The sequence below is a fragment of the Panthera tigris genome, chromosome E2 (assembly GCF_018350195.1).
Source record: "Panthera tigris isolate Pti1 chromosome E2, P.tigris_Pti1_mat1.1, whole genome shotgun sequence".
In the NCBI taxonomy this organism is placed as follows: domain Eukaryota; kingdom Metazoa; phylum Chordata; class Mammalia; order Carnivora; family Felidae; genus Panthera; species Panthera tigris.
This window is the reverse complement of record NC_056674.1, coordinates 47,804,675-47,818,194: the sequence shown is the minus strand read 5'-3', so window position 1 is coordinate 47,818,194 and position 13,520 is coordinate 47,804,675. Positions and strand designations below refer to the sequence as shown.

The window sequence follows — 13,520 nt, the reverse complement described above, 5'->3', positions numbered from 1 at the left end:
AAGCAGGAAAAGACCTCTCTGACCTCAGCCGTAGCAATCTCTTACTCGACACATCCCCAAAGGCAAGGGAATTAAAAGCAAAAGTGAATTACTGGGACCTTATGAAGATAAAAAGCTTCTGCACAGCAAAGGAAACACCAACAAAACTAAAAGGCAACCCACGGAATGGGAAAAGATATTTGCAAATGACATAGCAGACAAAGGGCTACTATCCAAAATCTATAAAGAGCTCACCAAACTCCACACCCGAAAAACAAATAACCCAGTGAAGAAATGGGCAGAAAACATGAATAGACACTTCTCTAAAGAAGACATCCGGATGGCCAACAGGCACGTGAAAAGATGTTCAACGTCGCTCCTTATCAGGGAAATACAAATCAAAACCACACTCAGATATCACCTCACGCCAGTCAGACTGGCCAAAATGAACAAATCAGGAGACTATAGATGCTGGAGAGGATGTGGAGAAACGGGAACCCTCTTGCACTGTTGGTGGGAATGCAAATTGGTGCAGCCGCTCTGGAAAGCGGTGTGGAGGTTCCTCAGAAAATTAAAAATAGACCTACCCTATGACCCAGCAGTAGCACTGCTAGGAATTTACCCAAGGGATACAGGAGTACTGATGCATAGGGGCACTTGTACCCCAATGTTTATAGCAGCACTCTCAACAATAACCAAATTGTGAAAAGAGCCTAAATGTCCATCAACTGATGAATGGATAAAGAAATTGTGGTTTATATACACAATGGAATCCTACGTGGCAATGAGAAAGAATGAAATATGGCCTTTTGTAGCAACGTGGATGGAACTGGAGAGTGTGATGCTAAGTGAAATAAGCCATACAGAGAAAGACAGATACCATAGGGTTTCACTCTTATGTGGATCCTGAGAAACTTAACAGAAACCCATGGGGGAGGGGAAGAAAAAAAAAAAAGAGGTTAGAGTGGGAGAGAACCAAAGCATAAGAGACTGTTAAATTTTTTTATTTAACGTTTATTTATTTTTGGGACAGAGAGAGACAGAGCATGAACGGGGGAGGGGCAGACAGAGGGAGACACAGAATCAGAAACAGGCTCCAGGCTCTGAGCCATCAGCCCAGAGCCCGACGCGGGGCTCGAACTCACGGACCGCGAGATCGTGACCTGAGTTGAAGTCAGACGCTCAACCGACTGAGCCACCCAGGCACCCCATGAGACTGTTAAAAGCTGAGAACAAACTGAGGGTTGATGGGGGGGTGGGAGGGAGGGGAGGGTGGGTGATGGGTAATGAGGAGGGTACCTTTTGGGATGAGCACTGGGTGTTGTATGGAAACCAATTTGACAATAAATTTCATATATTAAAAAAAAAAACAAAAAAACAAAGAGAATGACCTATGACCTTTGGTGTGAAAAGAGATCTGAGACTTCCAAATTTATTTTGACCCTTTTTATCCTTAGTGTACAATGATAATGTGGTTACTTCATGATTCATGTAGAAATTGCCCACTTAAGGTAATTAATTTCCTCTGTAACTTTTTGCTTTCCAAGTTATCCCTAGATCTATTAATCTACCTATACCTATACCCATGTACTCTGCCTTCACTCCTATTGCTAAGCTTAAACCTTGCACTTATATATTAGATCTCAATCTTTCTAGCTCACTCCATGGTTTTCCTGAAACATCAATTTTCCCTCTTTATTGAACATTCACACATCAGCACAAGTAGCTTCCTCTTAAATATTAAATAATCTACTTTTGAGTCCAACATCCACCTCCAGCTACTGCCCCATTTTTCCAATTACTCTTTACAGCAAAACTGCTCACAGGTATTATTTACACTCAATATCACCACATCCTTGCTGTTCATTCTCTCTTCAACCCATCCCATTAGGCTTCTGTACACAACATTCCACAGAAACTCTTTCTGCCAAGGTCACTCATGGTGTTGCCAAATTCAGTGCCTCATTCCACATCCTTATAATTCGACTTTCCATAACTTTGGACGTAATCCAAAATTGATCTCTCCTTCCCTTTTGAAATGCTGTATCCATTTGTGATTCCAAGGCACTGTAATCTTCTGGTTTTCCTCCTACTTCATGACCACCCCTTCCTCTTTGTGTCATCCTCTGTTGGCATCTCCTCCTTTTACCAGCATCTCCTTTATGTACACCCACTCTCAACATCAGCTCATCCACCTCTTGGTGAAAAGTGTCATCTTTTACATGATTTTCAAATCTTCATCTCTAGCGACATCTCCCTTTTGCCATAGATAATTGTGTCCAGCTGCCTATTTGGTATTTCCACTTGGATGTCTAACGGGAAGATCCAACTTAACATATAAAAACCAGATTCCCCGGGGGCGCCTGGGTGGCTCAGTTGGTTAAGCATCCAATGGGCTCAGGTCATGATTTCAAGGTTTGTGAGTTCGAGCCCTGCATCAGGCTCTGTGCTGACAGTGTGGAGCCTGGAACCTGCTATCAATTCTGTGTCTCCCTCTCTCTCTGCCCCTCCCGAACTCATGCTCTGTCTCTCTCTCTCTCTCTCTCTCAAAAATAAAATAAACACTAAAAAAAAAACAAACAAACAAACAAAAAAAACATATTCCCTGAATCCTTCTGATTCCCTACCTTACTCCCACCCAGCTTCACAAACCTGCTTTCCCTCCACTTTTCCCTACCTCGGCAAATGGTGCCACCATTCGGTCAGTGCTGGTCAAAAAACTATGAATCAAACTAGACTCTTTTCTCACACCCGTTATCCAATCCATGAACAAATCCTGACAGCTCTACCATAAAAATGTATATCCTTTATCTACCTACTTCCCACACTTTCACTGTCACCACCCTAATCCAAATCATCCACCACTTTTACCCAAACTATTACAACAGCCTCTTATCCCTGTATTAATCAGAGTTCAGTTCTGCTACACATGACAGGAAACAGAACAAAATCAGAGCAACTTAAACTAGATACACAGAAGTTTTTCTCTCTATCATCTCTCAATCTCTCAATCCGGAAGTAGGCAGGCTGGATTGGTACGGTGGCTCCACAGTGACACCAGGGACCCAAATTCCTAAATTGCTGCTCTACCACCATTCTAGCACACAGCATCTATCCTCAATGTCACCCCATGTAGCAGAGTAATTCTTAGGATGCCAGCTATTTCTCACAGCCAGGCTACAGGCCAAAAAAAGGCAGAAGGACAAAACAAAGCACCTCCATGCTGAGTCAGCTTTTGTCAATACATGCTTGGAAGTCCCGCTCACATCTCACTGATCAACACAGACACAAATAGCTGCAAAGAAGGGTGGGGAAATGCAATCTTTTATTTCAGGCAGCAGTGAATCCAATCGAAATTTGGGATTCTCTTACCAATGAAGAAAGAGAAAACAGATGTTAAGGGTGGGCCACTAGCTATTACACCACACACTCCCTTCAGTCTATCCTCTGTGCAGCAACCAGACTAATCCCCAAATGTAAGGCAGAGATGTCATTCGTATTCAAAACCCACTGGGGTAGATACGGGGAAAGGATTCAGTATTTATCCTATCTTTCCTGTATGAGCTGCACCTCATCATCCTCATTGGATCGTTACAAAAACAAAACAAAACATAACAACAGACATTCTGTGCCTTTTGATGTGATACAATAGGAAGTACCACATCACCTAAGAATTCTTGCCCCCCCCCCAAAGTCAAATATTAATCGAATCAAGCCTCTGAATCTAACTACCAGTTAATAGGAAACAGAAGGGACAGAGAACCATTCTACATCTGCTGGGGATGCATTCAACACCTTGTTTGGATCCTGATTAAAGTAAGCCAAGTTAAAAAAAAAAAAAAAAATATATATATATATATACATGTATATATATATACATGTATATATATACATATATATATAGTGTGTGTATATATATGTATATATATGTATATATACACACACTATATATATATATACACACCATATATATATATATATATATATATTTTTTTTTTTTTAAACGAGGGAGATATGAATAGTGACTAGATATTTGATGATATCGAGGAGCTACTGTCATTTTTTTAGGGGTGATAGTGGTATTGTAGTTATGTTAACTTTTTAAAGGGTCCTGATCTTTCAGAGACAAAAAATGAAGTACTTCCAGATGAAAATAATATGATGCATGGGACTCACTACAAAATCCTCTGGGCAGGAGCAGCATAGATGAAGCAAGATTGGTCATGTGCAGGTAACCTGAAAATCTGGATGATGACAGCTCATTCTGGTTTTACATAGGGTACAAGCTTCCATAAGCAAGCTTACAGTGGCTTCCTATCGCACTGTACATGGTTTTCTATAACCCTTCATGACCTTGCCCTCTGCACCCTGGTCTCCTACCATGTTCCAGCAGGTTCCTCCACTCGTCACGTGCCTTCCTCACTTCCCTGCGCCTGCTGTCAAGCATGCTTCAGTCACAGGACTTTCTGCTTGCTATTCCCTCTCCCCAACAAATATCTTCCCTCTGGTATTTGCACAGCTTAATTTGGTTCTCTGCTCAATGTAACCTCATCACAGAATCCTCCTACTGATAAGAAACAGAAGCCCACCACTCTCTATTCTCTACTATGTCAATATCTGACATTAAATTACACATTTGCTCATTATTCATTGAGGAACATAAGCTCCATGAAGGCCAAAGCTTGTTTTGTTCTCCAGTGGATCCTGGCTCACAGAAGTAGACCTGGCACGGAGTGAATGAGAGAATATTACTCATTTTTAATATTTTTATTTAGATCCTAAACTACCAAGACTTCCTCATAAAGAGAATTCCCAACATCCTCATTAGCCTTATTATAAAATGATATTTATGAAGTCCAGAATGCTAAAAAGTAGTGACATAGACTCACTGAGGATATGTAATTAAGTGGAGAGAAACAAGAAAAAGCTAAAATCTAATACATTCATGGTACAAAAAGATATTTGAGCCCTTTTTATATGCTTTTGCTTTTATCATCTGTAGGCCATCCTCAAGTTGAAGAAACCTTATATTTTCTTGGGATTAACTTTTACTTACTTGTTTTACTCTACAAATATTTACCACAAGTTTCTTATTTGTCAGGCATTGCACTAGGCTAGGGAGGACTAATTCTAGACAGGAAGAAAACAAAATCCCTATCATAATTTTTGCCAAAAAAAATGGTTAATTGTGGAAAATTTTATGGTGTCTACAATTTAATTAAAAATGCTGGCAATATAGTTCACCATCGTTGTATACCTAGATAACATTAAATACAGTAGCATTTTCTAGTCTTCCTGGACCACAATTTTTAAATTTCATAGTAACAAACCAGGAAAACTATTTTAACCACAAGTTATATATTTCCTTAAAACATAACTGAGCAATAAAATTGCTCTTCAAACTACCGCAGTCATTTCCATATGGCAATTCTATAGTAAACAAATGCTTTCATAAGTCCAAGAAAGTACCCAGTTTTGCTTTCCTACAAAAGCCTAGTACTTTTCATTCTCCCTTTAATAGTAAAGATACAAATTTAAGAGGTCAAGAAAAGTGCCAGGCTCCAGAATTTTATAGTGTTATGATAACACTGACTATTCTATTTCTACCACATTGACATACACTAAGATTATTAAATTAATAACATATCCTATCATTTTTTTAAAAAAGTCTGTGTGACAAGAAGAGATATGGAAAGCCAAAGTGAACCTGCTGCACCTGTTATCTGGGCACTTGGCATTCTTAACAAGTTAAATCCCCAGGAAGCCAGATTAAAAGATGACAGGAAAAAATGTGAATTACATTATCATCTTCGACATGCTAATATACATGGGTGCTGAAAATCCAATTGAAAGGGGACTGGCTTATTAAGCTGTGGCATGCTGCAATTTACATATCTCACCCTCCAGATGTGAGGAGGGTAAATGAGAATGGAGTATGCTCAGATCAGCAGGGGATAAAGAAGAGAAATACATATGTACATTGGCTATCAATTTAGCCAACTGAAGAAAAAGTGACACAGTGAAAAGATTGACTTCTATTTTTCCTAAAATAAATCTGAGTCCTCTGCCACATTCTGGAACAGCACTAAAGGCAGCATGGGTAATTCTAGCTGGTCATTCTGTGCATGGCCCTGATGGCTCTCCAACAGTGAGCAAATGCAGATGCCCAGACGACTGAAAAAAACTACTGAGAGAAGGGCCCTGCTGATGGTGCAAGTATAACAGGACCTTTGCAGGAAAGGGGGACCAAAACTAGCAGCAGGGGCTTCCCCAAATTCTCACCATCAGTCTAAGGCAGTCAGCAAAAGGAGAAATCACTATGTTCTAGAAAAACATATTATGTAAATTATAGCTTAGAGTCCAAATCCAACACAAAATCTTAATGTACCCAAAGTTGAATACTTAAATTTCTCATAGGTCACCAAGATTCTCACTCTGTGTCTCCTCATACATGCATGTAGCTGTTGAGAACTTTCAAATCCTTAGAAGAAACAGTAAAACAAACTACAACTTAATATTTTTAAATTAGGGGTTTCCCAACAGACAGACAGTGTTGGTGAAATGGAAAGGTTAAGAAGGAATAAAAAAGCCAGATTAAGGTAAGCCACCACAAAATATAGCAAAGTAATAACCCTCAATAGCAATGTTAGCATTTCATATTTATATAATAAATACAAACATACCTAAGATACATTTCAACTATTTATTTGCTGTATACATAAGCAGTAATAAAATCTTTCTCTTTACTTTTAGCTTTTGATTAGGGAAAGTTTTAAACATACACAAAGAAAACAAATGAGTGTAACAAACCCCATGTACCCACCACCCAGATTCAACAAATATTAACACTCTGCCATTCTGGCTTCACCTATACCTCAACCCAACGCTTTCTTCCCCCTTCCATTGTTATTATTTTACTTTATAGTTTTTAAGGTAAAATTTAGATATAGTAGAAGGCATAAGTATTAAAAGTATAATTTTAACAAATGAATTAATCCGTATACCCCACACACTTATCACAATATAGAACATTCTACCTCCTAAGAAAGTTCCATGTGTCCATTTCCCAGCCATAATACCTACAGGTAGTTATCCAACAGAAGACATTTTTTTCTCCATCACAGGAAAAAAAATAAGGAAATCCAATTCAGCAAATAGAACAAACTTTCTATTTCTATTTTTCAAGCTGCACAGAGGCTTCTAATCATCTTTCTACTGAAATGACAGTGTAGGAATTTCATACCCAAACTCAATCCAGACACCATTCTCTTCACAGACAGTATTCAGATACAGACACTCAAGGAAAAAAAAAAAAAAAAGGACTTTGATAACATATAACAAAGTAACAGCAACATCAACGCCCCTGCCCACCACCACAACTTCTGGAACTTTTATCTTTTCATTTATTTCAATAGTACCCCAAGCAAAATTACATGTCCATAATAAGCACAACCTGAGAAATAAATAGTATTACCACAAAGTCAAAAAATAATAACAGCAGCATCATTCTAATAGAATTTCTAACCACTCACTACAGTGATACATGAGTGGCAGGCCACATTAATATTCTCTACTCCTGCTCTCCAGAAAAGTAGAAAGAGCAGCAATAGTAGCAGGGACACTAGTAATGGCATTAACAGCAGCTGACTTGTACGAGTGATGAAGAAGCAGGGATTCAAAGCTAGTACTTTCTGTCTCTATCATGTTTTGATTCCAACCCTAACGGCACAACACAGATAAGCACACACACCATTAACACTATATAATAACCTGACATTTTGTCATGCTTATTTGCGTCTTGTTTTTCAACCCGACTCCTTTGGTTTTGCTGGTAAAACTCCTTTCCTCCTCTGCACAAGTCCCTACTTTGGCCCAGAGAGAAGAAAACTCAACCCACAATTTTGCACTCCTGGAAAAGGGCTGGGGAGGAAGCCTCTAGCCTCAGTCTCCCGTAGCTGGTCCTTCCTTCCAGGAGGAACTGGAATTTCTATAACTGAGAAGGGTTTGGGGATGGACTGGCTCCCCCACAGCTGGAATGGTACTGCAGGGAAAAGGCCTCTTTTTGAACTCAGGCTCTTTCTAGCGGCCTAGGTGCGGACAGGGCTAAGCAGACCAGGCAGGTCTCCGCTCTCAGCTGCAGCTGCCCCACTCAAGCTCGGGTGGAGCTATCCATGTGTCAGCCCTTCAGGGCCACTTAATTTGCCAGTCACTGGGGAGGAGGATGCCCTGTCCAGGCCTCAGGTACTGGCCACATTCTTTGCCATTAATGAGACTAATACTGTGATCAATATTTGGATCTTGGGTCTCTTTCCTGAACTAGTTAGAATCCAGGGAGGAGGGATGCAACTAACTACGATCCTAAACTTCCAATAAGCCATAATCTTTATGCTTTGCCTTGGCTCACTGCATCTGGAGCACACTGGTTCCTTTTTGGTGACCCTGTGGCTGATACTCAAATATAAATATGCTGAGGTAGGGGAGGGGGTTGACGGAGCACCCAGAAGGATCACCCTTCTTTATACCCTGGCTGCTGACAGCTCATGTAAGCCCTCAGCTCTGGTTGATGATTCTTCTCTCATCCCCAGGGGTGCACTATCCCCTCCGCTCAGCCACCCTGACCACCACTCTAACCACCACCACCATCACCACCACTAATACCATCGACACCAACACCACCAACACCGTCAGCAACACAACCACCAACACCGCAACCAATACCACTCACGGCAATACTACCAACGCCTCCAGGAATGTTCGGAATTGCCAACTGCTAACGGCAAGTACACAACCACTTTCTTACCTTGTTCTCCTCCGGAGTGAAGAGGATTCGGAATATGGACGGCACTCCTGGAGCTACTTTGTGGCCAATGTCTTTGGGGCTGATTACTTTAAAGTAAGGCGAACTTTCCTCAACAACTTTCACCATCCTTGGAATCTGCAAGAAAAACACACCACAGTGGCCACTCTGCCCGTGAAAAAGCAAAAGCAAAAGCACAGGCTTTGTAGTCCACCAGGAAATCTCCATCTACTACTTACCAGCCACTCGACCTAGGTCAAGGCTTAACTTCTGTCTCCTCAAATGTGAGACGAGGTGACTCATTCAGTGCATCTGAGCTTTATTTTTTTTTTTAATTATTATTCACTTTTATCATTACTGCAAGCCTTTGTTCATTTTCTCATTTAAATGGGACTATCTTTGAAGAAGAACCTCGTGGTCAGCTAAAACCCCACCCACATGGTAGAGATCAGCTCGATTTCCCATCATTTGAGGACTGCTCTGGGAGAAGAAATCACATTTACTGCTGTCCTGCTATGGACCATCCACCATGAGCCGTACACGATGAGCTGCTTAATCCTCTCAATAACCCTGAGCTTCATTATGACTCCCATTCTACAGAAGGAGAACAAGACACTTTTCCTTAAGTGCGATAGCTTCGCCCAGTCCCAGCCTCACTCCACCTTCCCTCTTGGGGGCTGTCCTAAGTAGACACCACTGTGCACAAGAACAAAGAGCAAGCAGCACAGGGTCCCCAGGCCAGTGTCAGAGTGGCTTCAGAAAGTTTCATTCTCTTCAAGTCCTCCTCTGCTCTACTTGCCTCGCCCACGGTATGCTTCTCTGTTTAACAAAGACAGTCTAAGCAATAAAGCAAATATAAATGTGAGGAGAACCTAGAGGTTCTAGGGACACAAGGAAAGGGATGACTTTTTTTTAAGACTTGAAGGGAGCAAAAGAAAGTGAATATAGTTAAGTATGACTGAGAAGTCTCGGGAAAAATGAGAACAAAACCCCCACAATCTCTCAAAACTGAAATCCAGATGGGCAAGGGAAGAAAAAAATGCCGAAGATCAGACTCAAGGCTGATCTTAAGACTAGAAAGTAAGGAGGCAGGGAAGAGATGTGTGCAAATCTGATAGGAGCCCAACAGGAGTGGCTGGTAAGGGGAATGTGCAGTGTCATTTACAATGTGCAGAATGATACTACTTAAGCTGCTGGGAATACTTTTGGTAAGAGCATAATTATGGATTTAAAAAACTAGAAAGGAAAACACCAACAACCCTAGGAATAATAACGATAATATTGGTTTAGTGCTTCCTATGTGACAGGTGCTGAGCTGAATACTTTACACGCATCACCTCATTTAATATTCCAAACAACCTATTAAAATGGGTACTATTAGGGGCTCCTGGGTGGCTCAGTCGGTTGAACGTCCGACTTCGGCTCAGGTCATGATCTCGCGGTTTGTGGGTTTGAGCCCCGCGTCAGGCTCTGTGCTGACAGCCCAGAGCCTGAAGCCTGCTTGGATTCTGTGTCTCTCCATCTCTCGGCCCCTCCCCTGCTCATGCTCTGTGTCTCTCTGTCTCTCAATAATAAATAAACGTTAAAAAAAATTAAAAAAAAAAAAAAAGAAATGGGTACTACTAGTATTCCCATGGCCCGGAGAAGTGAAGTGACTTACCCAAGGTCTGCAGCTGGGAGACAGATGAGTTTGACTCTAGAGTCTGGGTGCTAATAATTATATCCCAAGTACAGTGCGCTGTGGCTTGTAGAGTGCTCACAGCTTACTTTCATCTTGTGTGTGTGGGAGATAGAGGAATAAGGACCAAATGGTCTCTGTTGTTTGCATTCAATGCCAATGAGGAAGCAAATAAATAGTGAACAGCACAGAAATTCTATCCCACCAGTTCTTTACGAGTCCGTGAGCTAAGGAAGTAGAGAAGCAGGCTTTTATCAGCCACCTAGTACAAGGGTCCTGAGAGTCACATGCCCAAGAACAAGCCTTCCTAGGCTAGAGAAATCTATCTGCTTTTGGCAGCTGGACTTTCCCTGGAGGGGGATGCTCCTTTCATGAGGTGTAACAGCACAGCAGCATCTAACCAAGAGGTGTTGGGTTACCCATGAGAAGTGAGTGCCCTCTGGCAGACAAAACTGACACATGCCCTATACCCTTTACTTGCTCGTATATGCCTGCTGGGAATCGTGTCTTATTTAGGGCTGAGCAGGAGTGGCCAAAGTACCCTTGGGCTAGCTCCTCTCTCTTTAATAGCCTTAAAATACCTGAGCAAGAGTCAAAAAGTCATGGCGAAAGGGAAAAAGAGAAGTGGAAGTGACAAAGTGACTTGGTTGGCAGTCCTACATGAAAAGAGAGAGCCCTACTGTGTATGTAAAGTATCTCTTCTTGAGGTCTAGGGGCCTAATCCTGAGCATCTCAGATTCTCTTTCTTCTCTCTGACTACCCTTTTAACTTCTGTCCCTTGAGCTTCTCTTGCTAACACTTCTGCTGCCAAGAACTAAATACACCATTTTCTTCAGAGTCTGACTTTGCTGCCACTAAATCACCCCATTGATCTCTGAAAGGCATCACTGATTCCTTTAATGAGTTACTGCCAAATATAACTGCAAGTTCTTGCATAGTCTTTATTTTTTTTCTTTTCTCTTACAGCTAGGCTTTTTGTCTCCACACTCTCAAACTCCTGAGGTATTCCTACCTGCCTTCACATCTGAAGTTTAGCATCTCTCAGATGCCTTCCTCCCCATCTGACTACTTTTCACACTTTAACTGTGCTTCATGCTGACCTCCCACATTATTCTTTCTTCCATTATTGTTACATGTCCAGGAAATCTTCAGGAACTTAATACTTTTTTCTTGAAGTAAACCCTAATTTATCTCTTGGGGAGAAAAGGCATATGGATTGAGAAGAGATTCAGTGGCAACCAGAAAAGGACAAGGTATAGACAGTGGGAGAAGCTGTCCAAAACTATCTATAGACAAAATCTGAAGGCTATCTGAGGTAGAAGGGAGGAGACAGAAAAAGGGGAACAGGAACTCCATTTTTTTTGGAGATTTTTTTCTTAAATACAATTTATAAAGTATAAATAATTTGGCTGAACAACCTCAATTCATATGAGTAGAGTTTATACCTTCTTGTGGGAAACGGTGGCTCTAACACACAGTATGTAAGCATGAAGAGTAATTGTCTTGAACCAGTCACACATAAGAACTTCATGACATTTCCCTAACCAATATTTTACTCAAAAAATGTTACTGCACATGTTGGGAGTTGACCATTTGGTGGGCATTGACTTGGGCCTGAACATGTATGAACACACCAACCCAGTCTTGTCTTCATTAAGCTTATAGTCAAAGGGCATGTTTTCAACTATTTTCTTAGAATTCATCTAAGATCCTACAGGATTCCATTTTATTTAATCCCTTTTTATATTCCATGAGAGGTACATTCAGCAAACATACTCACTTTGTCATTGTTTCTCAAAACCAGTGGAACTTCATAGACTTCACAGGGAGTATAGTTCTGAAACACAATTTCTGATGGAAAGGGCTGGAATAATGCCTGATCCAGGTCAATTCCTGAAAACTGCATTGAAAGAATAAATCCATTATATAGTCACACAGTGGCAGAAATGACTGGGGAAGATATGAAAATACTATATAGACCTATGGATACTAACACTAAAAACATAGGAAATACTCAGAAAGAGGTAACTACTATAAACAATAATTGTTATAAGTAGTAAAGTTACTGTGATCAACTTGTTTATTATATGTATATATATGTATATATATATAATTAATATATATGTGTGTATACATACATGTATATGTATGTATATGTATTTATATATATATAAATATACGTGTGTGTGTGTGTGTGTGTGTGTGTGTATATATATATATATATATATATATATATATATATATATAATTTATTGTCAAAATGGTTTCCATACAACTCTGAATGCTCATCCCAACAGGTGCCCTCCTCAATGCCCATCACCCACTTTCCCCTCTCCCCCACCCCCCATCAACCCTCAGTTTGTTCTCAGTATTTAAGGGTCTCTTATGGCTTGCCTCCTTCCCTCTCTGTAACTTTTTACCCCCCTTTCCCTCCCCGCCCCGGTCTTCTGTTAACTTTCTCAGGATCCCCATAAGAGTGAAAACATATGGTATCCATCTTCCTTTGCCTGACTTATTAACTTAGCATAATACTCTCCAGTTCCATCCACGTTGCTACAAATGGCCAGACTTCATTCTTTCTCACTGCCATCAACTTGTTTAATACAAAACAAAGTAGAAGATTTTGTCCTCAGTTAAAAAAATATAGGCTAATTAGAACACCAACCCAAAACTTCCATTTATGTCAATGGTGAATACTTTGAACCAATCCCCCTATTAAAATAACAAGAAAAACTGTATCAACAAATATCTGCTTGGAGGCACTGAAAAGCTAACAAGACAGTCTGATCTAATGTTGAAATTATGAATTATCTCAAACTATTAGCTTGTGTAGTACCCAACAGGTTTTGAGTATTGCCATGTTTCCTTAAAATTTTAGAATATCCCATGATGCCCTGTGAGTTTATAGTTGCACCCTGGGGCACCTTAGTATAGGTTGGAAAGTGAAGATGTAAGCAACCATCTCAATAATTTAGAAAAGCAATAGCAAACATAAGAAAGAAAGAAAGAAAGAAAGAAAGAAAGAAAGAAAGAAAGAAAGTCCAAACAAATGAAAAAGCGACATAA

General features: G+C 40.4%; 1 protein-coding gene across 15 annotated transcripts in view; it reads right to left on the bottom strand.

The window, feature by feature from the left end:
- Positions 1-13,520, bottom strand: part of HYDIN (HYDIN axonemal central pair apparatus protein) — a 441,202-nt gene that overhangs the window by 319,426 nt on the left and 108,256 nt on the right. For all 15 annotated transcript variants that reach the window (XR_006211638.1, XM_042967954.1, XM_042967958.1 and 12 more), the window contains 2 exons: positions 12,235-12,354; positions 8,780-8,914 (listed from right to left, as the gene is read on the bottom strand). Coding sequence is in view for 14 of the 15 variants with exons in the window: in XM_042967954.1 (XP_042823888.1) it covers positions 8,780-8,914; positions 12,235-12,354 (255 nt within the window). In the remaining variant the exon portion in view is untranslated. The remainder of the gene's footprint in view (positions 1-8,779; positions 8,915-12,234; positions 12,355-13,520) is intronic.